Source organism: Atheta coriaria, unplaced genomic scaffold (genome assembly GCF_025399875.1).
Source record: "Atheta coriaria isolate IRGN ID8LTWV9N9 unplaced genomic scaffold, Caltech_Dcor_3.1 hic_scaffold_10_pilon, whole genome shotgun sequence".
In the NCBI taxonomy this organism is placed as follows: domain Eukaryota; kingdom Metazoa; phylum Arthropoda; class Insecta; order Coleoptera; family Staphylinidae; genus Dalotia; species Dalotia coriaria.
Window position 1 is genome coordinate 9,680,236 of NW_027045452.1, and position 23,178 is coordinate 9,703,413.

Consider the following 23,178-nt stretch of genomic DNA (forward strand, 5'->3'; position numbering starts at 1 on the left):
CATGATACAATGGTGCAAACACAAACATAAACAAACACAGGAATGTTTCCGAGGAGGCATGATTGTTTGCAGTTATTAAAAAATATTTATATTAAAGTCCACAAGTGTGATCGCAAGTCATAGAGGAAATTTATTTACTGCTGATTACTCATCATTTCCAAGTGCGCCGCAGTGATGCTCTTCATGCCTTCCTGGACTGTGCTCAGGTTGCTCTTCCATGATGAGAGCAAGTCGCGTAGTTGCTGCCATTGCGCGTTTCCGAACGTCCTGTGCATCGTGCTGGTCACGAATACTTTCCGGGCGGATTGATCCATGCGTGCACGCACCAGTTTAGTTTTTAATACTAAAAATAATTAAATTTTACATTTATTTTTGGATTTTGAGAGAAAATTACCTTCAATAATGAAATTTTCGACTTGATCGGCCTCAATCTGCAATTCTTTTGGATAGTCTCAAAGGGTATCTCGTTATTACTCTCAGCAAGCTGCATGAATGACAATAAACGCATCTTTTGCATGTTTTGCTCGTGGTTTAACCCTTGGGAGGTGACGAATTCCTTGTGACTCTTGTAAAAAGTCAAATAGGCGTTCAGATTCTCACTGACGAAGATCGAGAGTAGGTCGTGGATTAATTCACCCTCTAGGAAGCGCACTGGTTTGAGAGATAGTAGCGGATCAAGCAGGAAGGTGTTTGGGTCGCCTAGAGCTGTAGCAATGCAGCGGATTGCGTCGTCACGAGCTTGCGCGGCGTTTTCGGCGGTATAAGTTCCTAACAACTCGATCATAATCTTTGCGGCGTGTTCGCTCTGATTGTTGGTGATGAGCACATCATGCAACAAACGGTATAACTTCTGTAGTTGGTCGCTAGATGGTGGGCAGAGTGCGAATTGTGCTTTGAGGAATTCGGTACTCTTGAAGACAAGTTGTACTTGTCCGCTTTGTTTTGCCAACACTACCAGGTTGAAATACACGTGGTATCTAATCGGCGAGCGTTCATCCAAAGATTGGAACAGGAGCCATAATCTATTATTAATAATATTTGTTTAGTTTTTTTTTTTTAATTTGAGAGGTTTTGAGTGATTCTTACACTTTAAGGCATACAAGTGCCAGTTTTGGCCCTTGGGCCTTGGTGAGCTTCTCACAGAAAGCCATAATGATGTTTTCTGACTTCTCGAGTGGAATGAAAACCATTATGGAGACAATATCATTGAGGACAGCCTCGACTTCGGGCTCCTGACCCTCGCGGAAACACGCGTCGCATACGCCGATGATTTTATGCAAGTCATCTTCGATACCTCTCGGTGACTTCTCCGTAGAAATCTCGGCACCTAGGCCTTTTAGATAAACTCGTAGTTCCTGTGCCTGCAAGTTATAACCTTAAATTATAGCGGCGAGTAACAAACTTTGTTTTTGTGCGTTTCGGGGCAAGTTTAAAAGTTAGAATGAATGTAATATTATAATACCTGGTCTTCCGGCGTGTTGTCAATGAAAATCGGCGGTCCCTGCATCTCGTACACTTGTTTCGCGTTGTTTTATTGAGTTTTACAGCGCGTTTCTAGCACGAAATGTGTGCGAAGAGAAAACGCAGCAATCTGCGGTGACAGTTTAGTAACTTTTAGGGAGTTTTTAGTGTAGTATCTGTAGCAGTTGGTAGAACTGATGCGAATGTGGTTGCCTAGGTTAGATATGAAAAAAAATTTGTATTCAAAATTAAATAAATTTTGTTTTGCGCGTTTTAAGCTTAAATTTAAAAGTTACAGTAAACAGTTTACTAATTCTTTGTTTCCATGCGTGTTGTTAATGAAGATTGGCGGTTTCTACATATAGAATACTTTCGCGATGTTTTATTAAGTTTTACAGCCCACTTTGACCTGCAAAGATGAGCTTAGTAACTTTTAGGGATTTTGTTAGTGTAGTATTTGTAGAAGTTGGTGGAACTGCTGCGAATGTGGTTGCCTATGTCATATCTGTGAAATGGATATAAATTCAAAAAAGACAGCCATGACAAAATATTTAAATTAAAAACACGTCATTTAATTTTTAGCAAAATTCCAGTAATCACAATAATTTACTCTCCTCCTCAAAATTAATCATATAACTTAAATTGAACAAATTGAAACGTATTTTGGTAATCATTTTATGAATATCTAAACTTGAAATAAGACTTGCCTTGAAATGAGTAGCACTGGATCTATCCTGCTACGAAAACTGTTGTTTAACGTCGCAAACAACACCCGACGTTGGATGTCCGTGAAACTAGGCGCAAGCTCAAAGTTGGACAAAACTGTACTTCAAAAGTACTTAAACTTACCCGTACCGGAGTGTACGACATTAGCAGATTATTTCTGGGTAGATGGCACAGGTACTCACTTCCGGTCACGTACAAGAACCTTAGACAAGCAACCAAAATGCGTGGAAGATTTACCCGCATGGCATGTAGATGGCAGTAAAACAAACGAAAGCGATTGCGATGCGGAACAACAAGATGTACGCCTTCTTCCGGTAGCGATGTACAACGACCCCATGCGTCGGGGCGGAGCTAAATTAGTACTTTGTGAATCATACACCATGGATTACAAACCTACTAAGAGTAATACACGATCGAAGTGTTGTGATATGTATACGAAAACTATGAATCATCAACCATTGTTTGGTTTTTGTCAGCAATATATGCTCATGCAAATTGATGGTAAACCCCTGGGATGGCCAGGAGGTGGAGCGCAACTGCCATCTACCGGTGCGTATTACTGCGGAGTCGGTGCGCGTAATTCCATAGGGCGGGAAATTGTCGAGGCGCATGCGCGTGCGTGTTTATACGCTGGCGTAGGTTTATCTGGTTTTAACTCAGAACAAATCGCTTCAAAATGGAAATTTGAAACCAAACCAACCAAAGGAATCAAAGCTCCTGATGATATTATCGTCGGGCGATATCTACTCCAAAGAATCGCTGCGGAGTTTGGTGTAGACGCTTCATTTAACCCTAAAGGCGTGAAAAAGGGTGGGAGTGACTTACACGTCAAGTTTAGCACTTCATTCATGGCGGAGCAGAATGGCATAGAGCAAATTCTCGCCGCTGCGGAAGCCTTGGCGAAGAAACACAAAGCGCACATGAGTATTTATAACTCGCGGAAAACGAAACACAGAGGAAAGTTTAAGAAATTCACATGGGGCATGGGCGATCGTGGTTATAGTGTACGCATTCCTTTTGATGTACAAAGCGCTGGGTGTGGGTATCTGGAAGATAGACGTCCAGCAGCCAATAGTGACCCATATGCTGTTTGTACCGCCATTATGAAAACCACACTCTGCTCCCAATAAACATTAACAATATTTTTTGGATTAAGTTTAATAGCATTTTATTAAAAGTATATTATTGGCAAGTACAATTTAGATGTGAAAATACAGTACAGTACAAGAGTATAAAGAGTTTTTAAGCTAAACTTTTTTTACTTTTTTTTCTTTTCACTTTAATATTAGATATTATATTTTCGCGTAATATATTATCAACACAACACAATGTAAATTTTCAGTTTTCAAATTTCTTTTTCACCCATCTGTCAATGATACAATAATATTCGTTTTTGTGGGTTTACATTTGAGGTTAAGTAAAGTGCCGCCATCTCATAAGCAGAGTCAAAGCATAAGTTTTTTTGGTTTATAATTACGCTTACAAGTTGTGTGTGTGTGTGTTTTCTTTTTTGATTCTCTTCCATATTTTATTTTATCTATATAAGTGACACACACGCCAGTCACGTGATATTTTTAGGTTAAGAGTGAAGATAAAAGCAAAAAAACACAATTCTTTGAATTTTCTGAGCAAAAATGTTTCACAAGAGTTTATTACATAGAACCACGCCTGAATGGTTACGCCCCTTCGAAGGGGGCGTGTCTAATTTAAACCACGCCTATATTATATCAGTAAATGTATGTTTTAATGTTTTTTGTGGTTTATTTGTGGATGTGTGTGTAATTACTCGTCGACGCGCCACGCATCAAACAGGTGTGACGAGGTGACGTTATCAATTATCAATTTAACTACATCTAACAAACATTTTAAATATACTTAATATACTTGATTAGTTAGCGTGTATAATAGAGTAATTATGCGTTGGGCGTGGCACGTTGACGTGTTTTAAATGCATAAAATGCGTTTTTTTGTTGTGTAAAGAGTTTGATAGTGTTGATATAACAAGGCGTAGTAGATTTAAACCACGCCCCATTTAAAGGACCGCCCCTCAAGCGTGATTCGTCCGTCTGGCACCCCGGAAGTTAGAAAGTTTTCCCACTACTTTCTAAATTTCGATGGGAGACAGTAGACACAATATGACATGAACCGAAAATTAATATAGTGTTGCTTTGTTATTTTTTGAGTAATTAATTAATTAATTATCTTATTTTTACATTTCACATTACGTCATCATCTTGTGTGTGTTGTTTATAATTTTATATTTAATTTATATTTATGCGCTTTTAAATACTTTCAAATACATATTTGGTAGTATCACAAAATATTCCCAGTATTTTTTGAACCACCAAACCGACAATCAATCAGAAATCAATATTTTTTAAAATTTAATTAATAACTATGCAGAAAAGTGAAATCAGAGTTAGATTAGAGGTTAGATTTGTGCTGGCTGTAGTATTATTTATATTTTTTTGTCGTTTTATCGGTGTTTGTAGATTTTTTTGCGTTTTTCTGTGTTTTAATCGTGTCAATCGTGTATAGGTGGCGTTAGTGTAGATGTAGACAACCCAAAATACACAAAATTATACTTACTGTGTGTGTTTTATAAGTATGGTGATGTTTGTGTGGTTGGTGACTGATTAAACTCGGAATATTTTAAACGTTTTTTCTTGTTTTTAAATTTAAATCATCTAGGAATTAAATGTTTAATTGTTTAACTAACTTCGAACGCTATTCTTTGTTTGACTAGGTTTTCTTTAAATATACTTAACTTTTTACTCGCTACGGAAAGCTATGTTTCGTTAAGATTCGTTTAAGTTGATTATCTCTTGAAATTCTACGGAAAAAAACGCTTTTCAACTAATTTTAACAATAAATTATGAATTACTAAACTAAATTTTTAAATTACATAGAGAGGCAAAGTGATTGTATTCGTGTTTTGAATCGTTTGTTTTTTTCATATCACTTTTTTCAGTAATTTTGAAACAAAAAATCGAAAAAATGTGGAAAAAATTGATTTTTTGAAAAAATTTAAATTTTAAGTCGTTAGGCATCGATTATTACAGTTAAGTACCGTGATGGTGGACAAATGGTAAATCCTGGTCCCTGTCATCACTAAGATTAAGTCGGATTAACTTGTGTTTTAAACGTTTCCCTAAATTTTTTCATCTGCATGCCAAAGTTAATCCGCCGTTAGTTTTTTGTATCTATAATTTATTTGACGATAGCAACTTGCAAATAGTCGGCCATTATTTAGATTAGATTACATATTTTTAGATATTACCTACTTACAGGTTAGAATTCATGACTTACACGATACTTTTCAAAGTTTTTCCTTTACTTAATAAGTGGCGCTCGGTAGTAGTTTAGTAAATATTCTAAGCCATTGAAAGATAGATGGCGCTAGTTTTTATCTATATATGTCTGTTGGTATTTACTTTTGAATCTCGACGGTGACGCTCTCGAGCATGGGCGTGGTCACGGACGAGTCACGTCCGTGGGCGTCGGCGTGGGCATGATGGCGGCCGGGGGGCGGGCTCTTGTTGGACGTGGTGCCCGAGGCGTTGCTGCTGCCGTGCGAGCCGCGTCGTGAGCCTAGAAACAGACGCCCGGCTGCAGACACAGCATACGCACACACACGGCATGGAAGAGCGGTTTTGGGGTTAAGTCAGGCGGAGCGAGAGGCGTGGCATAGTTTTGCGGGTTTTGCGGATGATGGTTTATGTGTGCGATTCGTGCGCGCGTGCGTGATTTGTTTCTTTTATTCAACGTGCAATTATTTATAGCATTTATAGCGGATATTGTGCATTTGCAGGGTTAATGTGAATAATTTTAATGGTTATTTTGGTAAATACATACCTGGTGAATTGGGCGAATGCGGACGTAGTGACGCCATGCTTGGCTGACGGCTCGGACCTCGGACGCTACCCCTCGAACCGCGGCGCTCGTGTAGCAGCTTGCTGTCGCGCAGCAGTGACACGTTCATCAGGCGCGGGTTCGGCGTGTTGAATATAGTACGATTCTCACGCCATCTTGCCCTAAAAAACACAAATATTCGCGATTAAAATTGAGTTAGATGTTGAAATGTAACGATTAAATGGCAATTAATGGGTGATTACCACCGGATATTCATGAATATGCAATAATTTGTCAGGTTTTCAGCATTCGATTTGCATTTACTGGAGTATGCAATATGGCGGAAATGTAATGTAATGTGCGGGAATGTAATTAAACGCGTTTTAATCAAATTTGATTTGATTTAATGCGCATTTTGTGTTGTGCGCGTTTAATCAACGTGATCAAATGATGAAGTACGCTTTTATTGGGCAAATAACAAGATGGCGCCTATTATCACTTATTGCCTTATCCTTTCATTGCGTCGGCGGGTAAATAAACGAAAGAAACGAGAGGAAATTGGATTAGCGTTGGTAGCAACGAGGAAATTAATTAACGTAAGAGAAGCGAAAGCGATATTATCGTATGAGTGTGTTTGGTGGATGCGCGGAGCGTCCCCGATGATTAATTCATTGATTAATTAATTAATTAATTATTTAATTAATTTTGCTCTTGCACGTAATACAATGTAAATGCATTCAGAAATATGAGAGTACATTATTTAAAAATTGTGTTGGGTATAGCGTAAAGTCATATGTGCAAAATACCGGTCTAAAATCGAATAAAACTTGTTTTGTTTGGTATTTTTATCAGCAACTCCGGAAAGCGTTGAGATAGAGATATCATCTTTTTATACATCTATTCTGAATTAAATTCTTTAGTTTACTTTGATATTTGGATATAAAATTTATGCGTAGTTTATTAGTTATAAACAAATTACTTTGTATTTTAATTTTTTTAATTTGTCTTTTCTATTTTCGTGATTACTCTGTAGATTTTTATTTGTTTTAGAAAGTTTTTATATAAAGAGTTGCAGAATTTAATGGGGAATAAATTTGCTTTCGAATTTATTTTCTAGGTTAATTTTTCTTAGAGATATTAAATAAAAATATAACAAAAACATAATTTTGTATGTTTTAGACCGTTGTTCTACATATATAGTTTATATATGGGCAATTAATTAGCTCAAAGCTTGAATCGATTGGAAAGCTCGAAAGCACACAATCTTGCTGGTTGCTGGGTTTCTGTTTAGTGCTATATTTAAATATACAGGGTGTTCATACATAAATTATTAAAATTACACCCAAAACACCAAATTCACGTTGTATTTTAATAAACAAATTAAAAATTTCTCATTTTGCTGCAGAAATGAACTAAAACTATAAATATTTAAACACTCTGTATGCTTGGGAGTCATTTAGATAAAGGCTTAATGCGAATGTGGAACCAGCATGCAGGCGGGGAAAATGCCCACGCCCTGGGAAAACCGGAAGTAATGCTCGCACATCCTGATGATAGCGCGCATCGGGTGTCACGTAGGCATAAAATTCAAAGAATGCGCTCAATAACAGTTCTGTTCGACGATTCAACATCGCGATCAGGTACACGATCGGAACGATCAGGACAATCACGAATTCTAAAGTGTTAATTTCGCCTCGACAATCGAAATGGGTCGGCACGTGGTGGTGAATAGCACAGAGAAACGACAACGAAGAACAGGAAAAGGAAACGGAAGTGGTGGAAGCCATTGCCGTAATGAAAATGCAAATTAGTTTTTCGGTCCATGGTTGTAGCGCGGTGGCGTGAATATTAAGTGCTAATTAATAATAATAATTAAAATGTCAGTATGATGTAGGTACCTGCGTTAATATTAACAATAATAATATTTATGTTGTAGAAATATTTTTAAAGCTTAGAAAATCGTTAAAATTGTTAAAATCATTAAAAATATTAAACTGGGAGAATATTTGAATATTTTTACATATTTTTAACATATAAAACTCATTTCCCCGAGTTTTTCAACATAATTTTCCATTTTTCACACAAAACTTTTTAATTTTAATACTTTTTGCATATGGACACAACATATAAATATTAATATTGAAAATATTATATTTTTATTTTTAAATTATAAAAATAAAAATAATCCGCGAGTTTTCCGGCAGTTTTTACGTCGATACTCTTCACGTTATAAATGTAATAACGTAATAAAACATTTGCGTGACTCTGATTCCTATAATAAACTCGCGAACGACGTTTGAGTACTGAAATTCATATAAAATTAAAGTAATAATATTAAAATTTGTGAAAACTTGTCAAAAATATCTAAAAACGAATTACGTACAACGCTACAACACAATAGTAATACCCGAGGAAAAAATTAAACACTTCTTTGCACAATAGAGAGTAAAATTAAAATGTGGCGCGCTTTGTTCGCTCTCATTGTGCGATATTTTTTGTTTTGCGTGCGTGAATTCGCCAGGAGTCGCAGACAGGTTAATGGTTAACTCATTAGCTACCCTTCGGTGACCCGCCGAGCGGTCTTAGGCCCCCAACAAGTCATTACAACCCGTACAACCCTTATGAAACTAGATTAACTTTTTTTTGGTCTTGTGAATGCAAATTTAGTTCTTGAAGTGAAACTTTTGTTTCAAGACTATGAATACTTACGCCATCTCTAGCGAAATGTAATAAAAGTGTCCATCACTATTTGATTGTATTATTATGTTGTTCTTATACTTTTACGTCAATTTGATTGACGATAAAAGACGGCATAAAAAAGGAAAACGTATAAAATCCATCGTGATTTATTTATGATACGACGCAGGCTTATAAAATGCGATTTATTGCGTGAATAATGTAATAAATGATGAATATAGTAAGGTTATGTTGTTGAGGGCAATTGATTAGGTTAAGTGGTTGTAAAAATTACATATAGGTGGCGTTAGATGAGTGTTTTATTTCTATACTTACTTGCTGAAGAGTCGCAATACAACACAGATGGTGATGAACATGAGAAACATGGCGACCAGTATGCCGATCATCGCCGGATCGATGTATTTCTCCGGATGGGTTTCGTTTTTCACCGCTGTGGGCAAACGAAAGTATCGATTTTATTCGCCACACATGTAATGTAACATATAATTAGTGTGGAGTTACAAATGAAGTTGAGAACATCATTAATCTTGTACAACTATTTGTAAGGAGCATTCACGGCGTAAGTAGAGCAGATTAGGGGTTATGTAACTTACCGACGCACTCGTGAGTGCCATCCGGTTTTGTGCTCGCCTGCATTTCGAACATGCACACGCAGACGTGGTCCCGGCATTCGGTCTTTTCGGTTTCGGCTTCGCATTGCTCCGAAAATATGCATGACTCGTTCACTTTCACTACTGCAATAGACAAATGAAACATATTTTGTAATTTAATGTGTATATGTGTAGAATGCCGGTCTAACATTGAGAGAAACTTGTTTTGTTTGGTATTTTTATCGATAACTCCGGAACGCCTTGAGTAAGAGTTATCATCTTTTCATACATCTATTCTATACTAAATTGTTTAGTTTATGTTGGTTGTTGTGCATAAAATTTACATGCATTTTAATAGTTATAAACAAATTAGTATAAATTTTAAATCTTTTTATTTGTCTTTTTTATTTTTGCGATTACTCTGTAGATTACTACTTGTTTTTAAAAGTTGTTACATGTGGAGTTGTAAAATTTAATTCTGAATTAATTTCTTAAAAAGTTTGTGTTCTAATATAATTTTTGTCAGAGTTATTAAAAAAAATTATGAGAAAAACATATTTTTTTATGTTTTTGGACCGTATTTAAAAAAATATTATAATTTTAATACTGCAGCAATTTTTCGTACGTAAAACACTCAAAAAACATCAGTTCTACATAAATTTTAAACATTAATCGCCCAGATAAGGGTATTTATGTATTTTTATTTTTATAACTTGTTCGAATTGCTTTGTGAGTATTAATTTAAAAAGCAAATTATTGACATTTGCCGGCGAAACGTAGAAATATTGTGTCCGCATTGTGCATATTTGGCGTGCGTGTTTAGGGCGCGCTTTCATGTCCCATGGAACATGGCGACTGCTTCACGTGGCGCCACGTGGCTGCACGCAAATTGAAATTGCTCGGCGGGCGCAATTTTCATATTTTCGTGCGGCGGCGATAAATACTCGTGACTTGAGCCGCCATGCACCAAAAACACTTCAAATTCTTTCATAATAACACTGATAATAAGCATAATATGAATATTTTACCTTTTCCACACTTGTCTAAATGATTCGTCACGGGGAACTCGTCGACGCACTGACATCCTTTGATCTTTTGGCAGACGGCGTTCGGAAAGTCGCATTCTTTCGTCTCGTTGCATTTGTCGCCGAAAAGTGTGCGCTTGCTCTGCACTGTAACAAAAATTAAACATTAAAACATTAAAAATGTGGAAAATGGCTATAAAATTGTAAACGCAAAAAAGAAGGTGTTAAATAAATCTACAAGAAGAAGATTGTGCAGTTTTGGCAGTTTGCCAACGATCAATTTTCTAGGGAGTTGCCGCTAGATGCGCAAAGAAGTAAAACTGCGACTTTAACCCCGTTTCTCGTTGAAAATGGCCGGGATAAATAAAGACGTTGCCAATAAAAGCGGTGCGCGCCAAGAATAAGGACAGAAAAAACGTTACTCAAGTCGTAAATTATTAAAATGTTGAAGTTGAGCAAAGTTGAGACAAACCAGACGCATATTAAGTATTTTATGCTTTATTCCGACCGCAACTAGTGAATTAATTAACATTTATATCGCCTCTGATAAATAATTAAAACTTGATGAATTTATTACAAGCGTAGGTTAATCACAGTATTAAAACTTGTTTTATTTGTTACATTAGGCATGTAATGTGATACTTATTTGTCTAGGCAAAGTGCTGCGTAACTGAACAAACATTGGTAGGACTTACCCGAAGGGGAGTTAATTAATTAGTCCCTTTTTTGTTTGTTTTGTGGGCTTTTAATAATACACGTAGCAAAAAAAGGGTTACATATTAAATTTTTTACATTTTAGCGTTTTAGCGTAAAAATTTAAAGAAAATAATTTATTTCGGATTAGTTTTAAGTTGATTTATTGTTTGTTGTTTGTTTTATTTTGTTTTGTTATCATTCGGTGTGATTAACTACTTTGCGCTGCGGTAAAAATCCGACTTTTCCTCGGATTCTCGCATTCTCGGCCTGTGACGCACTTTGTTATTCAATCAAGCGGAAAACTCTTCACGTTCTCCACCCCCATCTACCCTTAACGGTCTTATCCAGCACTTCTGTTAATTCTCTAGACTCTTCAACTTTTCACAAGCGAAGACTTTTCTAATTGTTTGCTTTACGCTTGCCTCTTTTTTCTTATTCTTATCTCGGTTATATGTTTAACGTCGAATAAATCTTTATCAAACACATTAAATTTAATTGATGAATGCGTGAAATTAAATATTTTTCGGAGAATTTAATAAGTGAAAAGTCAAGTTCAAGTCGGCAGATGTTAAGGAAAGAAAAAATGAGAAAATTCCGGCGTGATATAATATAATTAAATGTGTTCCAAGCTGTTGCCTTGCATCAACAAAAAAAGTTTACAAATAAGCGGAAAAAAGTCCAGAAAATTCAATTAACAAGAAAAAATTTGTACTTAATACAAAATTCTTTTCTTTATAAACTTAAGACTATGGGTTTTGTTCTTGTTCGTGTCTTGAATAGAAGCTTTCGTAAGCTCGTTAGTAATAATAGTACTAGTCATACGCAGGAGCTTATTATGTTTGGACCATTGTTTGAAATCTTCAGTGATGCAAACACGTTGAAAGCGCCGAAAACGAGCAAGTCACAGTCTATAGTGAGCACGAATAACGCTCGTTACAGTCGAAGTTGCGCTTGAGGTTATGTTTATTATGATTATGCAACTAAATTAGCATCTAAGCATTCAGAGACACTTGCTACCAGCTCTCAAGTTGGGTTAAACTTCCGAACTTTAAATTTTACACATGTGGGAGTTATTTTTGGAAGTACATGGTGGTTGATATACTGAAGGTATTTTGGGATTTATGTACGGTGAAAAGCGAAATACCGGAAAACCGGAAGTTTTCCCATTTTCCAACATGGAAAGCATTCAATTTTTATCGTATCAATCTTCTACACTGTGTAGACACACACAGAAATATACCGGATGTTTGAATTTTTAAGTCTTTGAATTAATTTAACTTTGAACACATTGTATAAATATATAAATATTTATACCGCTGAAATGTAAAATATTTTGTGTGCATATTTTCGTTTTGCGGTCCGGTTTTTGGTTTAGCACATTTTGTTTGCGGGGCGGTTTGGCGCACCAAACCTAAAGTTAGTAATATCGAACCGCAGAACACGAATGCCAACCCCCGGAGTCGTCGGGGTTCATGCCCAGCTGTGTCCTCGGCCGGAGCGCAAGGACGACAAAAGGATAAAAATAAAGTTTGTTACGGCTCATGCCCACGTTAAGCACTAAAAATATTTTTAGGTTAGTTTTCATATATGTGCGTACAAATTTTCATCCCTCGCTTGCATGCGGGGATTAACGGCGTGAAATATAGATGTTGATGTCGACGCTAAGCACACTCGGAAGTCCGCCGCGATTATGGATTATCACGAAACTAATTAAGTCAACATTTGATAAAGAATGCCAGGTAGCTAGGTAGCTAGGGTAGGATATACAGAGTGTAACAGAAAACACTTTGTATAAAAAGTGCGAGGTAATAAAGTAGGGTGATTTAAAGTGAGTTTTCTTTCCACGAAGGATAACAGGATAACGTTATTAGAATAGAGAGTGGAGTAGAGAGAAAGTTGCAAGCCTCAGAGGGGAGATATACACCGTCGACCCAATTTGATCTGCATATACCGCAGCAGTCGTAGATCCTGGCGTTCACCGCACTTGGGATTCTTGGGAAACTACTTTAGTTCCTTTGGACTCCTTTAATCTCTCATCCCTCATGTTTTCCGGTCTTTGGGATTAACAAAAACTTGTAAATTTGTTATAAAAAATTATTTAAATGTTTTTTTAGGGTTGAAGGACTCTTAAGGTCCTGTTTTTCAAATGTCCACTTTCTGCTTCTATTATTGATAACTTTGTACACATGAATATTAAAACGGGTTTCGCTTTTCGTAAACTTGTGGATCATCCTGGTTTCCAGGATGTGTACGCATTAATTATCCAAGTATCCTTGCATGCCGAAAACAAGTGATGAACGACCTGCATTAGGACTCCACAGGATCCTACCTACTTACACTTAGAGACACGGATATTAAGGATTAGTATTAATACTCGTGAAATTATACAGTGTGTTTATAGATCATTCAATTTGTAATTTTCTTTGTTTTTTTACGCGGGGAAATAATCAATTAATTGATTATTTTAGTAATTTCTAGTAATGTCCTTTTAATTCTATACTTTATTTGAGTTTTTCTTTCATTATCCTTAGTAGTTTCCCAAGTCGAACAATAAAAAATTGTTTGATATGCGCGTTGAATAGTAATCATTATCGGAAAAAGGTTTTGGTTGAGGTACTTGTAGACAATATGAAGAATATAGCGCGAAGGACGAAAATTAATCCCAGTCACGTTCCGTGTCATTTATCATCGCTTATCGCCAGTCGAAGCTTACCGATTGCGATTAAATCTGATTATTTATGATGTGTTTTCCTCCCTTGCTTGCTTCCTGTCTGCAAAACGGTTAAAAAGTGTGGAGAGATCGATTTAAAACAGGAAGTGATTCAAAAAAGATAATAAAAATTAATGGAGCTAAAAATTTTGTTTTTTTGGTGATATTTTTTGCTTTTTTGTTTAAAATATGATAAATGACATTCTAATGTTACTTTTGAACCTTTGGACGACTTTTCCTGTTTGCTTTTTACTTTTTCCACTCTCTCATTATCTCTTTTTTGTCCTGAATTTCTTTATTATGTCCTAAGTCCACATTTGTTTATTTCTGATAGCATCACCAATTAGTACGTCTTTTCTTTGGTTCTATTCCGAAGCACTTAAATAAATAACGTATTGCATCCTTTGTTTGCCCGCACAAAAACACGTCCTGCAAATGGAAACGAGTCGAAAATTAGAAACGTAAACGTAACTAAGGACTAAACTAACAAGAAACGCGTCCGAAACACAATAAAACGCTGGAATACGATAAATTTAGTTTCTTTTTCTTTCTCTCAAGTGGTGCAAAAATAAATAAGATCTCTAGATAAGGAAACTAAAGAATGGCGTTGTTTTAAGTCCCCTTTAAGACGCCACGACGGGAATCCTTATACGCGACGAGGGTTGAAACGTGATGAACGATACAAAACGACGATTTTCCTTACGGAAATTGCTATTTTTTAACCTTTTTAACATTTTTGTTATCTTGATAAATTTATTCATTAATATTCATTTAATGTCTAGTTACTGGTATTTTCTCCTAAACTTGATATTGTTATAAGTTGTAATAAGTTGCTTTTGTAATTTGTTCTCGGCGCGCTAATCAAAAGTTTATTTACCAAAAGACCGTCGACACTCGCGCATTAAACTGGTTAATAAACAAATTTACTCGTAGCGAACCTTCCTCATTTGTTAGCCTTGCGTATGGCACGAAGCATGGCCATTCACGTGGTACATGAATTAACTTTCATAGAGCCGTCCGATTCAATTAAAACTTTGCGTAAACTTTCAGCCGGTTTCGAAATCCAGACGACAACAAGCGACAATCTCAACTAAATATCTATTACGTATTTAATAAAATACAAATTGTTACAAATTCATGTAGATTCTCGCTTAAAAACATAAATTTCCAATGGAATTGTTGTGTAAAAAGTGTTAAAACCACACGAAGGGATTAAAAAAAGTTGGATTTATCAACTCGTTGAAAGTTTGTTCCTGACAGGGTATCAAAACTCCTAAAAATGTTTTAGGAGTGTTTATTGTTTAACATTTGACATTTAAACACTTGAAAGTAACTAATTGTATTGCCCAGTTATTTATAGTCAAATATTGCGCTTGTTACGCTGTCAGAAAGATATATTACGACAATAATCCATCGGTTTTCACACAATTGCCGCCCTCGAACATGGTCGAAGCGTATAATTAAACTAAATCGCTTCGTGCGATGCGCAGACGATAATATTAGATTCGTGTCGGACGTCAGAGATTACTGACGCATCAATCGACAATCGATGGAATGACGATTATATGACGTTTTCATGACGATTCTGAGGGCCTAACACGATGAATTTGAGTAGGAACATGGCGACCCTAAAATCCCCGGATATCCGGTCTTGTCCGAGCTGTTTGTTGATATTTACACTCGTGTATTGGATATATTGTGCGTTGTGATCCTTGGTTTATGCAGCAGGACCACTAGACGTGGTTTAGTACGGGTAGATTTGTACGATATCCGATGGGCGATTAACCGTTTGAGATATATTATTACATTGTTTCGAGTAGTTTCAGTTGACAGGCGATTATCTAAAGATATTACCCGTGTTGTAACTTGAATTTTGCATTAGAAGGGACGAAAACTTTTTAATCTTTCTAAAATAAAATTAGTTTTTTAAATGTAAATAAATCAAAATTAAAACCTGAAAAAATTTAAATCAGTAGATTACACTTATTTATTCCGCGTTTCTCGAATTTCTTTTTCTTCTGCCCCGTACTTTTTTGAAATTCACATATTTCCCCAGAGGTATTAAAAATAAATGAAGAATTGTACCTCGGCGCCGTCGTAAAAGCGCCACATTAAACTCTACCTCAAACTGGCGTTGAACTCGAATCGCACAAATAACACACACATATATAAGAAGAAAAAAAGTCGACGTCGTGTCGCGAGTCGATGAATACGACGGAAATTATAAGCGCGGCGCCGCGGAGCAGGTTAGCAAAGCGACGGTAAAGGATAAAAAGGGAGCAGTCGAGGAGCAAGAAGCAGGAAAACGGAAATTAACGCATCTGAGCCGCTGAAAATCCAGGCTTTGACTTTATGACCTGATTATTATTAAACGCAAGAAATATTTTTTATGCGCGCATTTTATTCGATTGCTGTGCACAGAGGTTTAACTCATCATAAACGTTTGCTGGTTTTACGCTGGGGATTTAACTGTGCACGGAAAGCCGATCGCATTTTCCAATCAGTCATGCTCAGGTACAGATACTGCGTCGTTGTTTCGAATTGGTTGGAATTTGTGGCCGCTCGCACGGAAATCTCATTAAACACGCCGTAAACTAATTACGAATGTGCCACTGCAAAGCGCACAAAAATGCTCACAAATTTAAAGCCAACAATGTGAAACACTCCGCGATTCAAGCTTCATAAAACTTGAAACAATGCATAAACGACAACGCGGAAATTACATTTATGCAAACAAATAATGAAACGCTGTTTATCAGCGTTTTCAAGTAGCGTCATCTATATTCAAGTAGCTATGAAGTGTGGCAATGCGCAAATTGTATTAGGCAATTTCAAAATTCATTTGCTTTTTTATCTACGCGCGCATAAAATGAAATAAAATGAAGATGAAGGGTGTTTATGACACCTTGTATATTAGTGCGCTTTCAATTGGCACACGGGCAGGTAGCACAAAGGCAGAAAATCGATTTTTCGCATTCATGACGAGCGCCACTCTTCAAGCAAGTCTCATAGAAGTTCATTCACAACAAAACTGACAGAAAACTTTGATTAAAACTAAATGTATACACAAATTCATCGGTATTATAAACTTATTAATATTATGTATGGATTTTAATGCATGATTGTGTAGATTTATTTTTAAAAGGGTTAATATTTAATAAATTGTGTTGTCCACACTCGGTGAAATCTAAAAATCGATCGCAACGCGCACGGAACGCAATAAGCAACAGCCACCAGCCGAGTTCGGGCGTAATAAACGCGGAAAACGTGGAAACGCAATAAAACCGTCGAAAGTGGAGCGGCATGCCTAACCACCCCCTAGTAAAGTTAACCCCCACGTACGCTACGCAACTACGCGTTCCTATTCGTTAATATTCCAATTCCGCAAGCGATAATAATAAATACAATCGCACTAATAACTTCAACTATAAAATTTCCTGCATTGTGTGTTGTGGGTTGCCTAGGTGCAGGCGTAGAAGTAATACTTAACCGTGTGTGGTGACTATTAGAAAAGTAAATTTTGTAGGTTTTCGTTCAGAAATGCGAAGACGACTTGAATCTAAATATCTTATTAACTTTTCCTTAAATCTACAAAGTTTTTGTGTGGGTTACATCCGCAAATAATATACAGAGTGTTTTTATTACTGAGGAATTAAATTTTAAAAAAAGTAATATTTGAAGCAAAGTTATTATTGAGTGCGACAATCTGTCATTTTATTACTTCTTTTTTGCGCGAATAAATTCGAGCTTTTTTCGGTCTGGGAATGTTCAGCTGTCATTGAATATCAGAAAACGAGTCCTGTTGGCAGGACAATCGCGTCTCGCCTCCGCCTTCGCCTGTAACTCAACTCTACTCTCGCCGAAATATATTTTTCATTTTATCAATGCGTTTCTTTTTCCTTTCATTTTTTGCAATTTTTATCATAACACATATTATTTTATTTCACATAATATAAAAAATATAAGTATGCAGATTTTAATATCCAAGGAAAAGTTAAGTTGAGAAAATTTAAGACAAGCTCAAAGCTTTGATGTAAAAGCACTTTTTCTCCGTTTTTGTGTGCTACTTTCACGCCAACTTTCTGAGAACTTAAAAGTTACAGGTTTTTATCACGGGTAAATAATTCAGTTTAAAATTGTGCACGCCGTGCATAAATGAACAAAGAACAAATGAAAATGAAAATGTAAAGCGTCGAAGTTGGAATACATTGTTGAGAGAAGGTGACGGAAGGACGAATTCGTTCGATTAATCGATTTTCAAAAGTGACGATACCGAAACGCACTGCAAAACGACAGAATTTACTTTTAAAAATATTTAAAAATTATAATGTTTACATTTTTAATATTGCACTTGATGTCGCAAGTTTTAAAAACTAAAAGGTTTGTAAATATTAACCGAAAAAATATTGTTAAATTACTTTGAAACTTGTTGTTTGTTGTTTGCTGACGCTCGACCTGACGCGCGGCCGAAAGCTTAGTCAAAGCTTCATGAAAAATTCAATAAAACGCACCCGACAACCACTCTTTGCGCCCCGCTCACCACTAACCTATCGATTAATTCCTCCAAGCGACGTTTTACTTACTGACACAATTTTATTCACTTCCAACAACAATTGTTGTTGATCCTCGACGGCATTCAACTTGCAATCGAATCATCCGAAATGATTGATTTGATGGGATAATAAAATAAAATTTAAAGAATTTTCTTAGTTCGCGCGGATTTCGTCGAAAAGTCTCAAGGGTCGTCAAATCCCCGGAAGCGTGAATGTGGTGGAAATAAACGGAATCCGCCAGCGCCAATCCGGGAATATATCAAATGAAATTTTTTACATTTTACGCTCACATTTTATTACGATGAACATTAACGTTTTTCCGGGAAAGCTTTGCGAAAACCTGCAAACCGAAAAATGTTTCCGCACCATTAGATGTGCGGTGAGTTCCTGAGTTTCCTAACAACTTCCACGAAAAACCACGGGAAACAATTTCTTAGTAAAGGTTTCAATAAAAAAAAGTTAATACAAGAAATATCTTTGGGAAATCTTTTGAGATGCGTGTAGAACGATTGTAAAGCGTTGTAGCAATGGATAAATCGGCTTAAATATTGGCCAGCATTACCTATTCATTTCGGAGCAAAGAAAACGAGCGTGGAAAGCAAATGGACTGAAATCGACTAGGAAATCGTTTGCGATAACATCGTCGAAAGCCAAAATAACTATCGAAGAATGCTGCATAAAATATACTTGAGTAAAGTATCAAGAACATTATCAACATTACCAACTAAATTAAATATTTATTTATTCCTGGTTTTTATCGTAAAAGTCATAGCAAATTAATCAAAATATATGTTGTGCAATAAATATCAAAGTTTACGTTTATATAAACTAAGATTGACGTGACTTAACCAACCGTTATGAATTTTACAATAAAGACATTTCACGTCTCTTGAGAAAAAGGACTTGTCGTTGCGTCTTGTGATTCGTGTAACTCTTGTGTCGTTTGTAAATGTTGAAAATGCAAACAAAAAAAAACGCAAGTATTTTGTATTTCGTAGGCGAAAGTCAGCTTGGAGCTTAGCTTTTCTACTCGTATTTTTCTTTCTCGTGCATTTCTTATATGTTTATGTCTTTCTTACTCGCAAGACAAGACTGTAGTATTTTGGCAAATGTTCATTCTCGTCGGCGCTGTATAAATTTACAATGAATTCGTGTTTTTCGAGGTTTTCTTTGCGTGTACAATACAGAATACATTGTCTATTGTACACAGAATAAAATAATATCATTGTTGTTAAAATAAACGCGAAGCGTAATGTATATTCGCTGTAAAATTCGAAACGTTTAGAGTGGATTTGTGAACAAAGCAGTAAAGTTGCAACTTGACGAAACAAAGTGAATCCATAAACCACCCCCGCTTACCGCTGAGCGCACTTATTGTTTGCCCCACAAATCCATAAACATTCATAAATAATAAATGACGCGTTTAAAAATAATAACAAATTATTTCTATTGTACTGACCTGATTGTTTGTCCTGTGCGTGCGCGAATTGCGGCGCGACGAGGAGGAGCAGCAGCAGCGGCGGCAGCAAGCCAACCAGCGACCCCATCCAGCCCCATGTTCCCATGGTGGTCGCACCGGATATTCTCACTCGTCACATATCTCCATATTGCACCGCGTCATCGCCGGCACTGCGGGCACACTGCGCGGCGGCAGCGCCGGCCGCCGCCGCCGCACCGTGCCACCCCCACCATCGACAGCTTTCGCCGCATGCACGCACTACGCCCGAGTCGCGTCGGCGAGGCGGCCAGGCACCGAACGTCGCCGCCACCACACCACTACACTTACGCAAATCAGCCAATATTCTCAGCTTTGTTCTCGTCTGTTGTGATTGTTGCAAAAATGAATCATCACGTACGAGTATGATTACTCAATTGAATCGCATTCATTTTTTGCTTATTTTCACAATGAATTCATATCTAATAACGCGCAAAATGTAGTTTTTATAGTTTGTGTTCAAAAAACATATTTTTAGACAAATGTCTCCCCTGACGACGATCACGCAATAATTCCTTTTTCTCTTGTCCCTGGTTGCACCTTTAGTTTGAGCGGGTGAGAAACCACCCTCGCGCTTGTGATACATTAGGAAACAGACACACGCCGTGTGCGTTTAAACTTGACCCAATAACCTTTTGTGAAATACGATGACAAACACACTCGTCGGCATTTTCGTCATTCGCGCCATCGACGTATTCACTAATTCTAATCATCAAATCAAAACACGCACTACAATTACCAACAAAAAATAACACAAAACAAATGTTGGAGATGAAAAAAACTAGAAAAAAATACGTGTATGAGGTCAGAATATAACCATGTTAGTTAGTTATTTAATTTAATGTGGTAAAAGGTCTAAAAACGCGACTAAAAGCGCGAATATCTCGTAAACTAAAAGAGATAATTAAGATCTGATCGCAGCGTCTTAATCTACGGATTATTCTCTATAAGATAGGCTACTTAAAGCGGAAATCTGAGAGATGAAATTTTCATTCTTAAGAAAAAATTGCCAAGGGTGGGTGCTTGATACTTTTTTTCGACGATTTTTGATAATTAATATCTCTTAAACTAAAAGCGATAGCAACCAACAAATTGTTGATTATGATAGATTGGAAGATTCTCTTTCAGATAAAAATATAAAATAATTATATTTCCTACAATAAAAGGTCGAAAATCGCTAGTAAAAGTGCTAAAAAGTGACATTTTTCAATTTTTGCCCATTTTTTTCAAATGCGAATATCTCGTAAACTAAAAGAGATAATTAAGATCTGATCGCAGCGTCTTAATCTACGGATTATTCTCTATAAGATAGGCTACTTAAAGCGGAAATCTGAGAGATGAAATTTTCATTCTTAAGAAAAAATTGCCAAGGGGGGGTGCTTGATACTTTTTTTCGACGATTTTTGATAATTAATATCTCTTAAACTAAAAGCGATAGCAACCAACAAATTGTTGATTATGATAGATTGGAAGATTCTCTTTCAGATACAAATATAAAATAATTATATTTCCTACAAGAAAAGGTCGAAAATTGCTAGTAAAAGTGCTAAAAAGTGACATTTTTCAATTTTTGCCCATTTTTTTCAAATGCGAATATCTCGTAAACTAAAAGAGATAATTAAGATCTGATCGCAGCGTCTTAATCTACGGATTATTCTCTATAAGATAGGCTACTTAAAGCGGAAATCTGAGAGATGAAATTTTCATTCTTAAGAAAGAATTGCCAAGGGGTTGCTTGATACTTTTTTTCGACGATTTTTGATAATCAATATCTCTTAAACTAAAAGCGATAGCAACCAACAAATTGTTGATTATGATAGATTGGAAGATTCTCTTTCAGATACAAATATAAAATAATTATATTTCCTACAGTAAAAGGTCGAAAATCGCTAGTAAAAGTGCTAAAAAGTGACATTTTTCAATTTTTGCCCATTTTTTTCAAATGCGAATATCTCGTAAACTAAAAGAGATAATTAAGATCTGATCGCAGCGTCTTAATCTACGGATTATTCTCTATAAGATAGGCTACTTAAAGCGGAAATCTGAGAGATGAAATTTTCATTCTTAAGAAAAAATTGCCAAGGGGGGGTGCTTGATACTTTTTTTCGACGATTTTTGATAATTAATATCTCTTAAACTAAAAGCGATAGCAACCAACAAATTGTTGATTATGATAGATTGGAAGAGTCTCTTTCAGATACAAATATAAAATAATTCTATTTCCTACAGTAAAAGGTCGAAAATTGCTAGTAAAAGTGCTAAAATGTGACATTTTTCAATTTTTGCCCATTTTTTTCAAATGCGAATATCTCGTAAACTATAGGAGATAAATAGTTAAAACGGAGATCGGAGAGATGAAATTTTAATTCATAAGAAAAAAATGGGCAGATATGAGGTAATATATTTATATCGGTGCCTTGAACGCGAGTCGCATCCATTGCTGCCCTCGTACGGTGCCCTGAATGGGAGTCATTTTTACAGCTTGTTTCGAGTCACTTCTACCACTACTTTCATACGGTGTCCTGAACACGAGTCACTTTTCCCGTCACTCTTGTAACGTAATTGATGATTATAAAACTTCTGAAAATTCTTTATAGAACATGATTTTAAAATATAATAACTACGTGAAGTAAAATTTCAAAAATAGTAGCTAAAAGAATTTTCGATTGCGATCATCTCTGGACTGACTTTTCTTATAGAATGCATTCAATTCGAGATTTTAGGATACATTGTTCAAACGAACAACAAAGTAGGTAATATCAAATATTTTCATTACATTTGACTCTATCCGCAACATGCATTATTCATAGTTCTCACTTTTGACTCTTATCGGTGTTTGTGTACAAACAACTTGTTTTTATAGCGTTGCAGTAGAGTTTGTGCCATTTCTTACTTAGTCTATCGTGCGCGGTAGTGTGTTGTTCACGCGTTTAATTTTGGCGGTTTTCGTCGCGACTTATCGCGTTTTTTAAGATTTTAAGTCAGCAAATGAATTAGAATTAACGGACCAGTGCAGAGTATAGTTGATGAATTATTGCGCGTTGAACTAAGAATTGTGTGATTTTACAATGTACGCACGTGTTTGCAGTCGACCGTGAGATATCTTCCGTCGGCTAAGAATTCCTAGTGGTTTTGTTGTGTGCATTAATTTAATTACTAATTTGAATAAACATTATTTGTGCTCCGTGTGGAATATTTCACTTGTGAAAGCGTAAGAAAGTTTGTATATAAATACTCTGTTCTGTTAACATTTGACGAATTAAAGAGTCAAATGTGGAATCGCGATAAGAAAAGATGATCAATCAAATTAGTAAACACTCTAAAAATAAGTAGTAATAGTCGTCACATGGTCGTGTAAAATTACCGTATTAAA

At 36.1% G+C, this 23,178-nt stretch overlaps 3 protein-coding genes across 4 annotated transcripts; 1 reads left to right on the forward strand and 2 right to left on the reverse strand.

Moving 5' to 3' along the window:
* Nucleotides 1-72: 72 nt before the first annotated feature.
* eIF3m (eukaryotic translation initiation factor 3 subunit m) lies at nucleotides 73-1,621 on the reverse strand. The gene is given in 5 exon segments (XM_065314824.1): nucleotides 73-343; nucleotides 395-445; nucleotides 448-1,022; nucleotides 1,087-1,361; nucleotides 1,463-1,621. Coding segments are annotated over 5 exon segments (1,155 nt in total). The 5' UTR covers nucleotides 1,508-1,621; the 3' UTR covers nucleotides 73-134.
* Nucleotides 1,622-2,174: 553 nt separating this feature from the next.
* On the forward strand, nucleotides 2,175-3,317 carry LOC135800868 (glutamine synthetase 1, mitochondrial-like). Its single transcript, XM_065314204.1, has one exon. It carries the CDS (start codon nucleotides 2,175-2,177, stop codon nucleotides 3,315-3,317), a length of 1,143 nt encoding a protein of 380 aa, XP_065170276.1.
* Nucleotides 3,318-3,329: 12 nt separating this feature from the next.
* jus (julius seizure) lies at nucleotides 3,330-19,940 on the reverse strand. 2 transcript variants are annotated; one of them, XM_065313988.1, is made up of 6 exons: nucleotides 19,770-19,940; nucleotides 10,355-10,498; nucleotides 9,330-9,470; nucleotides 9,052-9,166; nucleotides 6,043-6,221; nucleotides 3,330-5,778 (listed from the first exon to the last, which is right to left on the reverse strand). In XM_065313988.1, exons 1-6 carry the CDS (start codon nucleotides 19,873-19,875, stop codon nucleotides 5,618-5,620), a joined length of 846 nt encoding a protein of 281 aa, XP_065170060.1. In that variant the 5' UTR covers nucleotides 19,876-19,940; the 3' UTR covers nucleotides 3,330-5,617. The 2 variants fall into 2 exon arrangements, with proteins under 2 accessions (XP_065170060.1, XP_065170059.1); XM_065313987.1 differs by having other exon boundaries at nucleotides 3,330-5,796.
* Nucleotides 19,941-23,178: the final 3,238 nt, after the last annotated feature.

Coding starts and splice junctions, on each gene's coding strand:
- jus (XM_065313987.1), bottom strand. CDS start 19,875: ATGGGAACATGGGGCTGGATGGGGTCGCTGGTTGGCTTGCTGCCGCCG. Junction 9,167..9,329: donor TGGCACTCACGAGTGCGTCG/GTAAGTTACATA, acceptor GTTTGCCCACAG/CGGTGAAAAACGAAACCCAT. Junction 6,222..9,051: donor GTATTGCGACTCTTCAGCAA/GTAAGTATAGAA, acceptor TGTGTTTTTTAG/GGCAAGATGGCGTGAGAATC.
- LOC135800868 (XM_065314204.1), top strand. CDS start 2,175: ATGAGTAGCACTGGATCTATCCTGCTACGAAAACTGTTGTTTAACGTC.